The 18,927-nt window shown below is 46.5% G+C and overlaps 1 protein-coding gene across 1 annotated transcript in view; it reads left to right on the top strand.

The window, feature by feature from the left end:
• The first annotated feature begins 7,248 nt into the window (after positions 1–7,248).
• The window catches only part of LOC114595446 (uncharacterized), a 147,288-nt gene continuing 135,609 nt past the window's right edge, over positions 7,249–18,927 (top strand). The window contains exons 1-2 of the mRNA XM_077926776.1: positions 7,249–7,286; positions 18,303–18,742. Of these exons, the coding sequence (XP_077782902.1) occupies positions 7,249–7,286; positions 18,303–18,742 (478 nt within the window). The remainder of the gene's footprint in view (positions 7,287–18,302; positions 18,743–18,927) is intronic.

Below are 18,927 nucleotides of genomic sequence, written 5' to 3'. Positions count from 1 at the left end.
ACACCTGCTTCCTTCTTGCATCATTCATTAGGCCAGGGGATAGAAAGATGTTGCACAGTTCATCAGACTGGAACGTAAGACCTCCGTGTAGAAAGCAGAGACGTGTTCAAAACGGCAGCTTGCAAACCGTGGTTCCCTGCTGACAGTTCAAGAGGGGGGAAAGGAAGCGAGAGCACTGACACGTCTACCACCAGGAATTCTAACCGCAGAGAGAGTGCTAGACAAGCGCTCTGATGGCATGAGGACATCTGGGGTGGAGAGGTGTACAAACAAGAGATTAAAATACGATCAGATAAAACCACATTAAAATGCAATGAATCAAATTACCAACCCATCATTCAGTTCAGCTGCAACAGGATTATTTATCCTGGCCTGTTTCCAATGCTGTACTCAGTAAGCCAGTGTGGTGTAGTGGTTAAGAGTGGTAGACTCGTAATTTGGTGAACCGGGTTCGCTTCCCCGCTCCTCCACATGCAGCTGCTGGGTGACCTTGGGCTAGTCACACTTCTCTGAAGTCTCTCAGCCCCACTCACCTCACAGAGTGTTTTTTTGTGGGGGAGGAAGGGAAAGGAGATTTTTAGCTGCTTTGAGACACCTTCGGGTAGTGATAAAGCGGGATATCAAATCCAAACTCTTCTTCTTCTAACTGTCCCATCAGCACAAGGATTTCCACTTGTACAATGGGATTTCCCCACCCTCCTCTCCCTAGGTATGCCCTGTGCCCTCCACAGATCTGCTCTGGAGGGTTGAGAGAAAACCCAGAGGAACTTTACATGGTGCGCTGGGGAAGGAAGATGAGGGAAAGTCCTGTTGCACAAGCAGAAACCATTGTGCTAATGGAATAATAATAATAATATCAATAAAAAATAAAATAAAATGAAAAGTAGTTATATTTACACTTAATCTCAGCCAAAAGGCTGGGAAGCTATTGGAAACTAGTGATTTTGCATTCTGGGGGAAGTCAGCTCAGTTGGTTAGAGCATGATGTTGATAATGGCAAGGTTGCAGTTTCAATCCCCATATGGGACAGCTGCATATTCCTGCATTGCAGGGAGAGATCCTCAGGCTCTCTCCCAATTCTATGATAGAAAGCCATAGAAATAGACTAGAGAGTGAACAGAGTTATCCTGCTCTATCAAGAGCTCCCTCACCAAAAACAGAGATATAGGAAAGTGGGGCATGTGGTTGACCAGTGATATGTATCTTATTTTTAAAAATGGCTTATGCCTTTCTCCTGCCATGTTGCAGCACTTGTGAAAATTGATGGAACGAGTGTCTTGTCAGAAGAATGCGATCTCACCCAGACAGCATACACAGTGCTCCTTGGGCTTCGGTCAAGTCTGAGATGAAGAAGAAGAAGAAAAAGAAGAGTTTGGATTTGATATCCTGCTTTATCATTACCCGAAGGAGTCTCAAAGCGGCTAACATTCTCCTTTCCCTCCCCCCCCCCACAACAAACACTCTGTGAGGTGAGTGGGGCTGAGAGACTTCAGAGAAGTGTGACTGGCCCAAGGTCACCCAGCAGCTGCATGTGGAGGAGCGGAGACGTGAACCCGATTCCCCAGATTACGAGACTACCGCTCTTAACCACTACACCACACTGGCTCACACTGCCAAACACAGCAGCAAAAACTTTGCTGCGACCCACCTGCTGGTTGAAGACCAATGCATTATGCGCTACGCAATTGTTTTAATAATGAACTACTCACACATCATTCTGTTGCTCTGTGATGCTTCCCCAAAGTTATTGCATTATTGCCATCTGGAGGCAACAGAAGTGCGACAACAAACAAACAAACCCTGGATCATTTGTGATATGAAAAGCTACAGGATTTCACCAGGAAGCTAAGAGACGTGAACCTACTGGGAGCGAAGCTGTATACCAGCCCTAAAATGATTGCAGGCACAAAGAGCATTGAAAATGGGATTGTCTGCAACCACCCTGATGCCATTACGAGCACAAATCATGCACAATGAAAACAGCACCTGGATGTGCCCCTAGACTAATTGTTCCTTTTCTTTAGAAGTGAAACTGTGAGATGAATGGACACTTTTTACCTTTTAATTAAAATGTGCAGAGAAAGATCAAGTTGCTGTGAAGCAAGGCTAGCCGCAGGCTGCTGCCTGGCTATCCTTTGAAAAGAAGAAAATTACCCTGCAGAGAAGACATGTGACCTCTCCGGAGCGTTCTCTTCCTAGAATATTGAACAAGCAAGAATGGAACAAGCTGAACATTTAGAAGAAAGCCAGGAGATGTGTTTGTTGGTTAAGTGGCCGGATGCAAAAGGTGACTGCGGTGGCATAGCGTGCTGGTGGGGGGCACAGGGGTGGTTGCCCCAGGCGTAAAATTGTTAGAGGTGCAATTTTTCAACACCCAGTGCTAGCCCACTACGGCTGCGTGCTTCCATTGCTGGGCTGCATTGAAAGCGGCTTCTCCATGCAAACCAGGAAGTGACCTCTCCAAGCAATGGAACGGCTCTCCTTTTCTCTGTGGCGTGCAATCTCCTGGGTGATGCAGATGCTGTTAGGATGTTGAATGAGCATGCATACTCTGTCCCTTTCCCTCCCACCCACCACCCACTCTCCATGGCCCGGGCACTGGCTGTTGGGATACTGCCAGGCAGACAAAGGCCATCATGCCTCCACGTCGATTTGGGATGATCCATCAATCTCCCTTAGATACAGTATCAGTCAATTAGCGACACGAGCCTCAGAAATAGCTTGCCACATTCCAGCACTCGTGCAGGCCCTTTCAGCAGAGTTCGCACAACGAAAGATGCACTCAGGAGAGCATTATTTACAACTTTATTCAGCGTTGGTCAGAACAAAGAAAAAAACATGACTGCCTGCCTGCGTGTCGAGGCACAGAGAGAGAGACAATAGCTATATACAAAACAGAAACATCCTGTGAACAGGAAATACGCAGGCTGTGACACAACAACCTGCTCCCCTTTTTAAGGTGGAACGGAAATATCCTAACACTGGCAACCCACGCTACACCACTGGGTGACTGGGCTCCTGCTCCTTTCATACGTCTGAGAATGAGGATTTCAGGAGGCCTTGCAAGCCACACCTGCTGAAATTCCCCCTTCTGGGCACAGGAGCCCTGATCTCTTTTGTATCTGGATGATGATGCAAAACAAGGTCTTCTCAACAACAGTGTCACAGTTATGAAATGCCCTCCTGAAGCAATTCCAGTTGCACCCTCGCCCCACCCTAAGCTATCATTCAGGTGCCAACTTCAAACATACTTGTTTGGGCCTTTGCGGAGTAAAATATGATTAGTCAAATGATTGCCACCTTCTGTACTGCCCTTAATGGTTATCGTGGTTTTGATGAGTGTTTTAAGGCTGGGATACAAGAACCACCATCGTAATTTGTGCAATGCGGGAACCATGTGTGCCGCAAATGGCTTGTTGGGTAGGATGTACTGTTCACTCAATACTCCAAGATAACATAAAATTGGATGGGAGCTTAGCTGTGCAAGGCTTAAATTTCTGTGTCATTCTTGCCAAATAGGATGGATAATGGACTCGCTGATGCTCACTCTAGGGAGTATCGCTGAGAAGAAACATTATTTTGTACTGCCTACGTTCTTAATGGAAAAGACACAGCTACCTTATTAAAAGTTCCTTTTTATTTCCTTTCCTTTATCTTCTCATATACATCGTACCAATGGAACCCATGCATTCTATATGTTAGAATTCATGTTTAGGGGCCAATCTATACACGGTGCTTAATCTTGTGCATTTTCTCTTTTAAATTTCCCTTTCTTTAAAAAAAAAAATGTAGCCATAACGACTGCAATCTGCCTTAGAAACCCACACAGAAGAAAGTGTTTGTTTGCTTGTTTCTATGTATTCTCTCTTGGCAGGTATTAGCTGAAATCTTCACGATGTCAGCATGTACCGCATTGCATCCCACCCTGTGCTTGTCGCATTGTTTCCACTCTGTTGCAGTTCATCTTCTGCCAAAAAGTGCATTATTCATCTCATTGTTTGTTGTGGCAAAATTATGTAACTCCAATAATTGATGCAATTAATTGCGGTAATTAGGTAATTATGTTGCCATTACATTATTCCACCCCAACCATTTCAGTGCAAAGAAAACACAAACCAAATGAGAGGAGGGGAACATAATCAGTTCTGCATCGTTTGCAGACCGAGAGCAGCAACAACAGTGAATACCAATAAGAAAAGGAGCCTGCTGGATCAGGCCAGTGTCCCGCCATGTCCAGCATCCTGTTTTGCTGTATTTCAGGGGGTTGGACTAGATGACCCTCGGGTCCCTTCCAACTCTACAATTCTGTGGTTCTATGATTCACAGGAGTCACCCAGACGCCTGTGAGAAAGCCACAAGCAAGAGCTGAGCACAAGAGCATTTCTCCCTCTTGTGGTTTCCAGCGACTGGCATTCAGAAATATGGACACCTAAAACCACAGAGGCCGAGGCGAGCCATTGCAGCTAGTAGCCACTGATAGTTTTCCATGAATTTGCTAGCCATCTTGAGCTCCTGTCAGAGGAAGAGTGGGATATGGTGGAGCTTGTGTACGACCGAGCTGAAATGGCTCTCCTCCAGTCTTCGGAATCCACCGAGCTCTGCTCTGACAGTGATTTACGACCTAAGCCTTTGATGAGGCTTCAGGCACGCTCCCATTACGCAGAGTATCCAAACAGCAGTAAAAAGAGCCGAAATATGTGTTACATCGCTAAGTTTATTTCTAACTACTCAGGACAGAAAAGAATAAGCATCTGCTCTCTGTGAGAGTCAGTGAACAACTAGAAACAAAGAAACAGGAAACCAGTAACATCAACATCCGTCTCCCGTCTGCCGTGAGACTTCCAACAGTCTGCAATGTAAACAGAGTCTTGTGACTCCAAAAACTGCATAGTGGCATAATAGAAATCTAACAGGATACAGGTATGATATCCACTGGATTAAGTTCCATTCCAGACATGGTACAAATTAAGCAAACATTTGAAATTCCTGCTCCCACTTTCCTGGGAATTCCCATACATCCCTAGTGGAGGCAAACTTCTCCTTCCTGCCCCAGCTCCCACTTCTTTGTGGGTCTCCTGAGACAGATCGAAACATCCATGTTTGTAATAGCCAAAAATACTTGGTGGGAAAACCCTAAACTCACATATCCAGGACCTGCTTCCATATCACTGCTGGAGCTATCCCCATCCACAATCTCCGGGTCCTCTGCCTCATCTGGTAGCTTCTGCCCTCCTCCTCCCATCTCATGGGCGAAGCCAGGATTTTGTTGGGGGGGGAGGAAGACAGACAGCCAAAGCACAAAGCTGCCACAAACCCAGTTGTTTGTTCTTAAATCCTTTCAGCATACAGTGGTACCTCGGGTTAAGTACTTAATTCGTTCCAGAGGTCCGTTCTTAACCTGAAACTGTTCTTAACCTGAAGCACCACTTTAGCTAATGGGGCCTCCTGCTGCTGCTGCCGCGCCGCCGGAGCACGATTTCTGTTCTCATCCTGAAGCAAAGTTCTTAACCCGAGGTACTATTTCTGGGTTAGCAGAGTCTGTAACCTGAAGCGTATGTAACCTGAAGCGTATGTAACCCGAGGTAGCACTGTGTGACATCATACAGATAACTACTGAAATATCCCACCCAGAAGCTGGTGTTTAGGCAAGGCATGCAAAATAACAACAACATAACGTAAATTATGGTGGGCCCTATACAACAGACTACTGTTTGCACAGAAGGCAACTCCAAAGCTTTATAACATGAGGAGAGTCCTCCGTTTCCCATTTTAGCCACGTACACAGTAAATGCCATTCAATTGCAGAAGAGTCTTTGCGCTTCGAGCCTTGTGCCAAATTTATTTTATCGCTTAATTTTTGCACAAGCGCTATTTACCATTTGTGCATGATATGTGTACAAAGCCCATGGCGTTTTCTCCAACACTAATCCTCAAGGGACCAGGCTCAAAGCGCGTCAGCTGGGCTCCGAGCTTGAATTACGTCAGGTGATTGTGTAAGCCAATTGGGACAAACCAGGCCCTAGGTGAAGCAAGGCCAGTGTGGGGTGTGGCCTGGGGGAAGAGGGTGTGGCCTGGGAGGGGGCGTGGCCAGGGGAGAGTTCCAGCGACCAGAAAAACGAAGTCTGGAGGTCACTGCGGCCTGAGGTTCTCTGCTGCTGTTGTGACGGATTGTCATCAGCGAGTTGTAGACCTGAGATGCTGGAAACCCACGAGGAAGCCAGGAGTTGGTGCCTATCCACATTTGTGCAGAGGTCAAGCGACTTTAATTATAATAAAAACTGGCATGCATTCAAGCATATGCATGTATGCATATGCCATCACATATCTAGGATTTTAGGCAACTTGTCTTAAGTGTTAATTTGACAGGAGGGACTCTGCTGAACTGCTCTTTGTGTAACAATTGATCCATTTCTTGCCACAAGCATATTTGTTGGTTGTGTGGGCGGACGTTCTGGTGAAAGGTACATTTTGCTTTCAGATGCCCCTGTATCTCCTCCTACCCTTCCCAAATGCATATTCTCCTTTCTGTTTCTTTCTTTTTTTTGACTCGGCTTACCACAACATAGAGGAAGATAAACCGTCACAAAAATATAATGGAAGCAGAAATGAGCCGAGATTATTCGCTGCTTTTAGCAAACGTTTTTAGCAGTGCTGGAAAATGCTTATTTCTTTTACTGAATGTGTGTGTGTGTGTTTACACACACACACACACGGACATGTTCATTTACTTCTGTTTAAATGGCCCTCACTTATTGTCACTGTCATTAGTGGCCATCAGAGACCTTATCACTTAGGCAAAACTGATCGGTTATAGAGTATTGCGGCTTAACCCCTTCACTGTGTGATCGCTCCCACACTGAGTAGACTCACCCAAGAGAGAGAGAGAGAGAGAGAGAGAGAGAGAGAGAAACGGCCATTGTAAGAAACCACTGCGTCAAATGGAATTATTATTTTTAAAAGGTGTTTTCTACAAAGTAGACTTTTTTACCATCTTTCCTCCAAGCAGGTCAAGGTGGTGTAGTGAACACCTCTCCATTTTCTCTTCACATCTCTGTGAGGCTAGTTAGGCTGAGGCTGTGTCAACACTAGACCTTTAAAGCACATTCAAAGCACACCCCTTCCCTCAAAGAATTCTGGGTAGTGTAGTTTGTTAAGGGCTGCTGGGACTTGTAGCTCTGTGAGGGGTAAACTACAGCGCCCAGCATTCTTTTAGGGGGGAAATGTGCTTTGAATGTGCTTTTCAGGTACATGGTGTACACAGCCTCAGACTGCCTCAAGGGCACCCGGTACGTTTCATATCCGAGTGCAGATTTGACCCCTAGTCTCTTAATTGAACCCTGAAACCCGGGGGGTGAGGAAGTAGATCCCTCTGTGGGCCACTTTGACACACCACTTGTCAATCACCCAATGTCATGCTTAAACTTCAAGGAAGAAATGATAGTCTGTCCGTCCCCGTGCACTTCCCATTCCTGCTCTGCAGCCCTGGCTTAAATTCAAAAGGGAGAATCTCTGTGTCAATCAGATGATGGACAGGTGAGTGTGGCTTGGGCCAAATCACATTGCAGCCACATGGGGAAGCCTGGTGCGTCTAATTAAGCTTGCAGGCTGGAGGTTCACCACCACCGCGCTTTCCACTCCAATAAAATTATAGGCTTTAAGCTGAAAATTGAAAGTGGGGAGCAGTCAGTGAAACCTGGATGGAACGAGGAGAGAAAAGCGAAACAGCAACCGTGCAAAATTTCCTAAAGGGGCATGGACGGGGAATTCTGGTGCAAGCTGTAACTGCATCCTTTTTAAAAATAGGTACTGCTGCTCATAGCAACCCTTGCAGAATGACCCTTAGCATCCCATGGCGAGTAGCACCACACACAAGGCTGCATATATGCTGATGAGAGCTCATGCAGAAAGAATTACGTTTTTCAGATGTCAGGAGCACTTTGCCAATTACTTTCGCTGCTGGGAATCGAAGCAGCAATTTCATTTTCAAGGAGAGAGGTTGCGTCAACGTCGAAAAGTGGCCCATTTGGGAAGTAAAACCCACCAGCCCACAGACCATGTAGTTAGGGTTGCAGCTTAATTTGGGATGGGAGAACCTGTCGGTTTCAGTTTCTCTCATTTCCCACACTTAAGTTCGGTTCTCTCCATTTCCATACCAACTCATGATTTATTTATTTTAAAAATTCCTCATGGAAATTCACCAGTATTTTAAGGGAAATTTTTGCTTAATATACACATTTTTGCAAAGCTGTTTCCCGTTATATAATGAATTTTGGATGCTGTATTTGTGTGCACATCCCTGCCTATTGACATCACTTTGCTCTTTCTGACACCTGACATGTTGATACATGTTTTAATCTAGTTTTTAGCTTATCATTGGTTTTAATTATATTTTGAATGTTTTAAATAGTTGTTTTTAACTGCTTTTAACTGCTTTTATTGTTTTATTCATTATGTAAACTGCTTCAAGGTTGGTGCCATATTAACCTTGCAAAGTAAATAAAATTAATAGAATTATTTGGCTCGGGAACTGCGTGGTAAAATTTGGAGACGTGAGAATTTCTAAATGATGTTTTTGCCATGACTTGTGTCTTTTTCTCTGAAAGTGCAAACAGGTTATGTATGCCTAAAGATGTGAATTGAATCAAATTTCTCCCCTTGCTTTAGTCATAATATGAACCCAACCAAAACCTGGCATAGTCATGGAATTTGTGGAAGTTGTGAAGAACATTTGGCACCCCAAATTAATCTTCTCAATTAGGGATCTTCTCAATTTTGCACCCCCTTGGCCCTGTGCAGAAGAACTGCCTGCACCGCCAATAATGATAATAATAATATCTGGCACTCTCCCCGCCCCACTGCAAAATATTATGGGTCAATTATTTCTCAGGGACTGGTACCAGAAAAAGCACTGACCTTAGTAACCAGAGACCATCAGAGTATATGGAATGTGTCCACCCTCAGGAAAAGTTATTCTATTTTTGTTTGTTTTAGAAGCAGAAGCAACTGAACGGTCATACGCTTGGTTTGATTTGAGCCATGCCTTGCTACTTTTAAGTTTCAGATGAGCAGGTGTTGCCTTGTGAAATACCTTCCCTTCCCCGGCAGGGTGTTCTGTTTTATTAGCCACATGTTCTGACAGTCTTGCATTTCCCATTTTACCTACCTGCCTTAGATGAAAATAAACTTTCCACTTGCATGCTGGTGTGCTGGCGAAGTTCCATTTTCCTTCGTCGCAGGATGTCTCCCTGAAGCAACATGGCTGGGCTTTGGCCAAGCTCTAACAAAGTGAGCTCTTAACGAAAACTGACAGTAGCAGCTAAGACGTGAGTTCCTTTCCTTGGTGCATGAGAACTTTCTTGAGGTGAAGTCATTTAGCTGCTGTCGTATGAGACAGCCGAGCATCTCCTGTCACCTCAGTTTATTAATTCTGCATGCTGGCCAGGCCATGGCTAAGGAACAGAACTGCTGGAGAAAGGGAAGCCATTTTGATTGCTTCAGGAGTTTTTTGACCATTACTGGTTATGGGCGTGAGATTTGCATTGCAGTAGATGGATCAAATTAATGATATTGAGGCGGTTGCAGATTGTTTGATTTTAAAATATATATATTGGCCCAGTGTATGGTAGCTGTGAAAAAGGCATTGATGCGAATTTATAGCACAGCCATTTTGTAAATAATGTGTACAGTTTTGGTCACCACATCTCAAAAAGTCTATTGTTCGGCCGCAGAAGGCAGAGAAAAAGGGAACCCAAATCATCAAGGAGCTAGATAAGCTCTCCTATGAAAAGCGATTATAAAGTTGCAGGAAGTTAGTTTCAAAAAGAATGAATGAGGGGACATAACGAATGTATGGACAGTGTGGTGTAAGTAAATAGAGAGGTTTTCTCCTTCTCATAAGGTTTTCTCCCTCTCCGATACTGAGTCAGGAATTTTTGCTTTGAGAATGGGCATTATTATTAACATTATTATTATTAAATTAATTTTGTATACCGTCCTATACAATGAGGTCTCAGGGCAGTTCACAACATCAAGTTACAATGTAAAAAACACAGAATGCATAAAAAGAATAATTCAAACAGTTAACAATACTAGTAATTTGTTGCTTAGTTGTTTAGTTGTGTCCGACTCTTCATGACCCCATGGACCAGAGCACACCAGGCACTCCTGTCTTCCACTGCCTCCTGCAGTTTGGTCAAACTCATGCTGGTAGCTTCGAGAACACTGTCCAACCATCTCGTCCTCTGTCATCCCCTTCTCCTTGTGCCCTCCATCTTTCCCAACATCAGGGTCTTTTCCGGGGAGTCTTCTCTTCTCATGAGGTGGCCAAAGTATTGGAGTCTCAGCTTCAGGATCTGTCCTTCCAGTGAGCACTCGGGCTGATTTCCTTAAGAATGGATAGGTTTGATCTTCTTGCAGTCCATGGGACTCTCAAGAGTCTCCTCCAGCACCATAATTCAAAAGCATCAATTCTTTGGCGATCAGCCTTCTTTATGGTCCAGCTCTCACTCTAGTTATTACAAACTAAGAAAAAAATACATTCCCCAGCAAAAGCCCCTAAACAAAAGCCCCAACCAAAAATAATACCTAGAACACATAGAATCGGGAAAACAAAAAGGAAAGAGGAGAAAAGGACAAGGACAAATAACAAAGAGAAGAGAGAAAACAGAAAGATAAGGAGCATTATTGTGTTCAATCACATGCAAAGAAGAGAATCTTCCCAGCTCTCACCTGGAGAAGCTTTACATTTCTGCAGTATTGCAACTAAAGTTCCCCCAGCACCTTCAGTGACGTCAGTGTACTGTGGCTCAGTTGTAAACAATGTGTGTGAGGAACGGGTGCTTAGCTTAGAAATGAACACTCTGCTGCAAGAAAGGAGCAACAGTCATCGTTACTTTCACCACATGTTCAACAGGAAACATTAACTTCAAGTCAATACTGCAAAACAAAACCAGCCAAGCCTGAGATGCCCATCTCCTTTGAAATTCAAAGAGCAGCGCTCAGCCACGTCCTTGTGTAACCTCAATCTGGAAGAACAACCCAGGACCAGCACTGAGCTGATCGATGGAGAGAACAAACCATGTGAAAGAAGGAGGTCTCAGGGACTGATGCTCTGAGAGCATGGGGGTGGAGTATACGTCTGAGTAGAGCATCGTTTGGGCAAGAACTCTGCACCCACCTGGAGCAGAATGTGTCTGGTGGCAAAGCCCCACACCTCCTCTTTCTCTTTCCTCCTCATCACTCTGAACGCCTAGACTGGGCATTTAGCTCTTAGGCACTTACACACCGGCTCTACCAGAGCTCTTTGGATTTTCTGACCTGTTAGAATCAGTTTTGAGGATGGATGCAAAATCTGTGACTTAGAATTTAGACACACTACTAGCTCCACCCCTTCCAACCCACAATGCCTTGGGAGAATATGGCGCTTGCTGTGATGTCACAGTGGTCCGCATTTCCTAGCCCCGCCTCTCTTTGGCCAACCAGCGTGGGGAACGTTCCTTTTATTTTCTGACCTGTAGCATATAAATGTGGCGCTGTTAACTTTGCCTCTCTGCTCCACCCCACCCCCCACCCACTGCCATATAAGAGTCTTGCTAGTTTCCCCTTTTCGTAAGTTGGGCTTTATGCAAAACTAAGTGTTGGGATTAAAATAGTTGATGGGAGAAGCATGCTTAATGAAGTTGAAAGGCTATAATCAACCGAATTCACAGCTTTACTTGGACTGTACTTTTTCACTGAAATACATGTAGTTATTTTAAGACATGAAAATTGAATAGCATACTTTTTTGGTGGGGGGATAGAGGAGCAGGCGGAATGAAGGCACTGAAAACAGCAACATACTCATTTAAGCAGACCCAAACAGCCATGGTGCTGGATGCCTTCATTATGTTTCACTGGTGCTGCATCCATTCATTATGCCCCCGACTAATTTTAATGGACAATGTATTTTGAGAAATGGATTCCCTTCCCTGCACCCCTGGAAACTTTGTTGTAGTTGTTTAGTCGTTTAGTCGTGTCCGACTCTTCGTGACCCCATGGACAAGAGCACGCCAGGCACTCCTGTCTTCCACTGCCTCCCGCAGTTTGGTCAAACTCATGCTGGTAGCTTCGAGAACACTGTCCAACCATCTCGTCCTCTGTTGTCCCCTTCTCCTTGTGCCCTCCATCTTTCCCAACATCAGGGTCTTTTCCAGGGAGTCTTCTCTTCTCATGAGGTGGCCAAAGTATTGGAGCCTCAGCTTCAGGATCTGTCCTTCCAGTGAGCACTCAGGGCTGATTTCCTTCAGAATGGATTGGTTTGATCTTCTTGCAGTCCATGGGACTCTCAAGGGTCTCCTCCAGCACCAGAATTCAAAAGCATCAATTCTTTGGCGATCAGCCTTCTTTATGGTCCAGCTTTCACTTCCCTACATCACTACTGGAAAACCATAGCTTTTACTAAATGGACCTTTGAAACTATCTCAGCAGAAAACATCCAGCCCACAACACTGCTTAAGACCGGTGTATCTAATCCACAGCCTCCAAGCCATTTTTCCCCCCTGCCCCACCCCAAGGCTAACTGGTTCTGGCAGCAGCAAATAAAGTAAGTACAGGCAGTGACTTTTTAAGGAGAGTCTGATACGTGCACGACTGCACACATGTGCATTGCGCCAAACTGAGAAATGACCAAATAAATAAAAAATATCACAGAGATGTTACAGGCTGTTTGCAGGCTTTTTCAATGAGTGTTCCAATTATACATGATTTCATGCAAGCCTGTGGTCCCTCAGAACGTAGCCCCCACACACAAAGCAGTTGCTGCCTGTAGATACACATTTGGCTGAGGAAAGAAGTTTAAATCTCTCCATCCAGTCAAACACTCTGTGGAGGGTTTGTTTGCTTCATCTATTTTTTCTTTTCTTTTTTGCAAATCACCCCCTTCCTGGACTTTCAATTGATCATTTGATGATCAATGAAGAGGTGATAATCCCCTTCATCAATTGGTCCACACAGATCACATGGGGCAGGGGGCTGTGTGCCTTTATGTAAGAGAGAGCGGAGGGGTGACCACACCCAACATTGGTATGCAGCCCTCAAAGAATTGGACCAGGTTAGACATTCCTGGCTCAAGGGTAGAGAGCTAATTCGACAGTGTCTGAATATAAAAAAGTTGGACCATTAAAAAACCAAGTGGAAGGCGACCCTACTGTGAATCAAAGAATTGGGCCCTCCCTCCAAGCCAAGCCAGAAGGAAGGCACAACTAAACAGAACACCCCTCCTCCTAATCTTGAACTCAGTAAGTTAGTGCCAATAGAATTGTAGCCAAAATGGAGCCAACGAGAAACAAGAATGAGGAACCCAGTGAAGGCTGGTTATGCTCAGTTGCCCCAGAGTTTTGAGTAACTTGGAAGGGGTGTGGAAATGGAACAGACTGTACTGGAACTGAACAGAGCTTCCCAGTTGGGACACTGGAAAGGAGCTATCTGCACTGCTTAATGTTGGTCTTTGCGTTGACAGCAGTGGCCGGACGGTGTCTTATTGGTGGGATTTGCTGGTTTCTTTCATGAAAATTGGGATGCGGGTGGCGCTGTGGTATAAACCACAGAGCCTAGGGCTTGCCGATCGGAAGGTCGGTGGTTCGGTTCCCAGCTCCTGCCCACCTAGCAGATCGAAAGCATGTCAAAGTGCAAGTAGATAAATAGGTACTGCTCCGGCAGGAAGGTAAACAGCGTTTCTGTGTGCTGCTCTGGTTCGCCAGAAGCGGCTTAGTCATTCTGGCCACATAACCCGGAAGCTGTCTGCGGACATACGCCGGCTCCCTCGGCCTATAGAGCAAGATGAATGCTCAACTCCAGAGTCGTCCGCGACTGGACCTAACGGTCAGGGGTACCTTTACCTTTACCTTTTTCATGAAGATCACTGAGCAGATTCCACAGAGTAAGAATAATAAAAAACAACAGTGACTAACAAGTGCAATCAAACCCCACATATTACAAACTATGATCAAAATATAGTGCTGGTTAAAACAATTCAGAACCACAAGAGAACTTTACTATGGAAACCTGTAAAAGCTGCCAGATTGGGGATTGATGGCTTCCTTTCAAAGACTGGGGGCAGAATTGGTGTGTGTGTGTGTTAACCCTGCCATTTTTTGCTGCTGGAGATTTTGCAAATAAGTTCTCATTCCTCGTAATAAAGACCACAAGTGCATTCTGTTATTCAAGAGCCAGATTGCTCATACATTGGCCTTCACCAACACCTACAGTTTCATCCCATTGGCCTGCCTTCGACATCAAACGCTTTAAGAACAGCAAATACACAAGAGTGCAAAGGCGTAATACAGAGCTCAGCAACATCGTATTAGAAATCTATGGCCAATTTATTTGCCAGAAACAACGATTTGCCTGGTGAGAGACATTTGCGAGGGAAAGAATATCTGTCATACTATTTGTAAGTGAGTTGCATGCCTTCCCATTAACCGTGCAGCACAGCACACTCCAAGATATCAGAAGAACAAGTGCTTTATTTAGCAGTGGATAAAAGCCACCAGCTCTGATGCTGGCTTGCACAGAACTGATCTGGCAAAGGGCTGAAATACCCCCCCCCCAAAAAAAAATCTCACCCACTGAGTCATAGGTCATCAAATGGTTGTGATCAATCTCCTTTGGGACCTCCCCTTCTCTGCCATCTTTTTCATCAAGGATGGTGAAGAGTTTCTTCCCAGCCATGATCCTTTGGATGCCATTGACTGTGGGGACAGAGAAGTGTTGTCCCTTGAAAGTCTTACCAAGGTCCTTGGGATCAAGACACACCATGTGTGACTCATTATTCTTCTGTGTAATAATAACTGAACTGCTCACGCATGCTGGAAGGTTAGTCGCTATAGAGGTGACCTCCATAGACTTGAGAGGCTTCAGTTGCTCTATGAGCTCAGTTGGTAGAGCGCGAGTCTCTTAATCTCAGGGTCGTGGGTTCAGGCCACACATTGGGCAAAAGATTCCTGTATTGCAGGGGGTTGGACTGGATGACCCTCATGGTCCCTTATAACTGTATGATTCTATGATGGTGTGGGGAGATCTTCTTGCATTTATAGACCACAGGGGCCCACAGCCAGGTCCACATAAATATAAAGGTAAATGGACCCCTGACCATTAGGTCCAGTCGCGAATGACTCTGGGGTTGCGGCGCTCATCTCGCTTTATTGGCCGAGGGAGCCAGCGTACAGCTTCCGGGTCATGTGGCCAGCATGACTAAGCCGCTTCTGGCAAACCAGAGCAGTGCACAGAAACATGGTTTACCTTCCCGCCAGAGCGGTACCTATTTATCTACTTGCACTTTGACGTGCTTTCGATCTGCTAGGTTGGCATGAGCAGGGACTGAGCAACGGGAGCTCACCCCGTTAAGGGGATTCGAAACCGCTGACCTTCTGATCATCCTAGGCTCTGTGGTTTAACCCACAGCGCCACCCACGTCCCTCCACATAAATATAGCATGTACCAAAAAGCATCCCAGGCCAGCAAAAGCACCAGAATACGCTGTAAGATTATCTTTAGCAGCGGGCAATTGGCATGTGACTTCATGCACATCCTGGACCAGATCCATAGTCTCACCTGCTGCAGAGCCTAATAATGCCAGATCTCCTTTAGCAGTGAGAAAAAATGGTGAGAGCTGCCTCAAATGCCCCTGTCCACTTCGAAAAAAATATGCTTGCCAATAACAATCCCTGTGGAACACCAGGAAGTCCTGAATGCTTTTTGCCCTGCTCTCTGTCTTGCCAATGCAGTGCCCATGCACCAAGGAGTAAGGTTCTCCTCCTTAATGGGTTAGCTTGCTGCACGGCTTTGCAAAGCGATGTTTTGTGGAGCAGCCGAAGCAAAAGCTTGGACAGCTCCTGGGACTGTTGGTGGAGCCCCAACCCAGTTTGTGCAGCACTTCCCTTGCGCAGCAGACATAGCAGGGGACTTCATGGCTTTTTGAACTTAGGGGGTGGGTGGGTGGGTGGGTGTGCTTCTGTTTATCCTGAGCTCTTGCATACATTTGTCTCTCTGCAGCTCTAAGCGCTCGCTGCTTCTTCAGCTCGGCAGATGTTGACAGCACAAGTAAGGGTCAAGTGAGGGTCTCTTAGCAACCTAGCCCTCAGTGAGTTTCCGAGTTTACTCCACAGACAACAGGATTCACATCAGCCTGCAAAACCACAAGTTTGTGTAATCACCTTTAAATCTCTGCCACAGAGACCAATGCTTCCCCACCCAATTCCATCTAACCTCTTGTGTCTCTCATAAGTCACACTATTTTCTTTCTTTCTTTTCTTTCTTTTGGAGCAGAGCAAGCCTCAAATTTGCTGGGAACAACAGACATCTTTTGCTTTTCAGCTTCATCAGTGAACTGAAAGATACCGAAAACCTCCCTGGCCTCTTCTCCAGACACATTCAGGAAAAGGGCAGATTGGAATCTGTCCAAAGACCTGCTCCCACTTTATCCAGTTCTTGGTCACATTGCTCTGAAGCACCAGCTGCCCCAGGGACTCTGTTTGTCCCATAGTCACTGTGCTGGGGTATCAATGGAGAGCAAGACCAACTCTGACACCATATAATATTCCTAAATGGCTTCAGATATAGAGCATATCCACAACTCTGTTTGCCTCTATCGGAAACCCAATATTTAGCCCTGAATTGGAATAAATGGCAATTGGGTTCCTTCCCAGAGTGCTATTTGTTCCAATTTATCACTAAAGAGTGGGTTTTCTGGGGGAAAGTGGCAGGGCAAAGGAAAAACTGCCTAGAAAGCACAGGGACTAGCAGAAGTGTGGACGAGTTCAAAGTCAGTAAATCATGCTTTGTTATATTAAGTCCAGATATTAAGTGTGTTGCTCTCAGAAAAACACCCCTCTTTAGTTATTGGCTTTTAAAGAGGTGTCACAAAGGGGCTGCAAAGTGTCAGATGTTGAAATTGTTGTGGAGATGTGTTTGTGTGCTTGCCGTTGTGTCGTTTGCTGCTCCACCTCACAGGGACATAGGAAGCTGCCTTAGTCTGAGCCAGCCCATTCGTCCATCCAGCTCAGGATTGTCCCAAACTTTCCCCCTGCCTCACGGACCACTTTAAAAATGCAGAGAGTCTTGGAGGACCGCTTCTGCTTCTTGCAGCAATTGCAGCGTGCTGCCCTAGTTGCTATATGACTCTTAATCACATTGATATTGCTTTGCTTATTTTTCATGTTGCCTTTTATTATATTGCCGTTTGAATTCCACACAGTGCCACAATAATAAAACACAAGAGCCAAAAAGAAGCAATAACGACGAAGATAAAAAAATAATGTGAATATTTCATGGACTGCACCTGCCATTCACAGCTGCTGCACCTGATGTTCTTCAAAGCCAATGGCAACTAACCACGACATCATCATCATTGTTATTATTATTATTACTCTTCCCTCCGTTTAAACCAGTTCACTAGTGTGGTGTAGCACTCAGGATGCCAGACTAGGGTTCAAATCCCCACTAAGCCACAATGAAGCTTGTCGTCTTCAGCGACAGCACCATCTAAACCAGGGGTTCCCAAACTCAGGTCTCCAGCTCTTTTTGGACTACAACTCCCATCATCCCTAGCTAGCAGGACCAGTAGTCAGGGTTGATGGGACTTGTAGTCCAAAAAAACCAACAACAGCTGGAGACCAGAGTTTGGGAAACGCTGAGCCTCACAGTGTTGTTGTTGGAGTTCAAATGACGAGGGGGAGAACCAGGCACCTTGAGGTCCTTGGAGGATAAGGTGGGCTAGAATTTAAACGCAAGAGAATGGATTTAACAATAATTAGAGCCTATCCTACCACCCAGGCGAAGAGAGCTGATCCGCAGTGTCACGAAAAGGCCAGCAAATTGTTGGTTGCTTAATTGGTCATTGTTGTCTTCTGCACACTTCGACGCCCTTCAGGAAGGAAGGCTAAAGGAGGGCTTTTGTGTGACTTAAAAAATTCAAACCCCCACCCACCCACCTCAGGTCGTCACCAAAATAACTTGGATATATCGCCTTGGACATACATTGGGCTGCCTGCAGTGCTGGCCCTACTCCGAGTAGACCCATTGGAAGGAACGAGCCGAACTTGGCCAGGTTTCTGAATCCCAATGCAACTTGATGTGGTTGAGGCGGGGAGAGGAGGAGAAATTTACGAGTCGCCCGCCTCCCCCCTCCCCCTGCCCCCCCTGCTGCAGCAAAGTGGTTTGGGCCAACCCCCTGACCCGAACCCCGAATCCCACTCCTCGGGCGGAACCACTGGAGGGAAAGGGGCTGCAACTTCGGAGCCACGGCGGCGCGCGCGCTGACCCTTGAGGGCGCCAAGAGGCTTCTCCCCTTCCCCCCTCCCTTGGAAAGTGGGCGGGGGGGCGGAAGGACCCCTCCCTCCGTCTCTCTCCGCCCCCCTCAGGTATGGAGTTCCTCAGGAAGCGCCTCAGCGCCGCCGCCGCCGCTCGCCGCGGAGCCCGCGCTTTGCGCCCGAAGGAAGGCGCGCGCTGAGACCCGCGTCGTCCCCAGCGGCGGCGAGGGGACTTTCTCTGCCTTTCTCCCAGAGATGCAACCATCGCTCGGGGTCGGCTGAGGCTTCTCTCGCCAGCCCCGCTTCTGGCCGCCGCTACCGCCGCCGTTCCTCGCCGCAGCAGCAGCCGCCCCTCGGAGCCCGGAGGACCATGCTGAGGGAGGCGGGCAAGGAAAAGACGCCTCCGGGGCTCTGGCTGCCGTGGCTGCTGCTCCTCTTTCCCTCCTCCGCCGTGCACGGTGAGTGGCCAGCCCGGTTCGGGAGCAGCGGGGAAGCCGGGACACCCCTCCCCGCCTCGCCCCGTCCCATTTGGCTCAGTATTTCCCGCACTGACTGGCAGCGGCTCTCCAGGGTTTCAGGCGGGTGTGTGTGTGAACGCACTTGCAGCGGTTCTCAACCTGTGGGTCCCCAGATGTTGTTGGAC

The sequence above is a fragment of the Podarcis muralis genome, chromosome 4, assembly GCF_964188315.1.
Source record: "Podarcis muralis chromosome 4, rPodMur119.hap1.1, whole genome shotgun sequence".
In the NCBI taxonomy this organism is placed as follows: domain Eukaryota; kingdom Metazoa; phylum Chordata; class Lepidosauria; order Squamata; family Lacertidae; genus Podarcis; species Podarcis muralis.
This window is presented reverse-complemented; position numbering and strand designations above follow the sequence as displayed.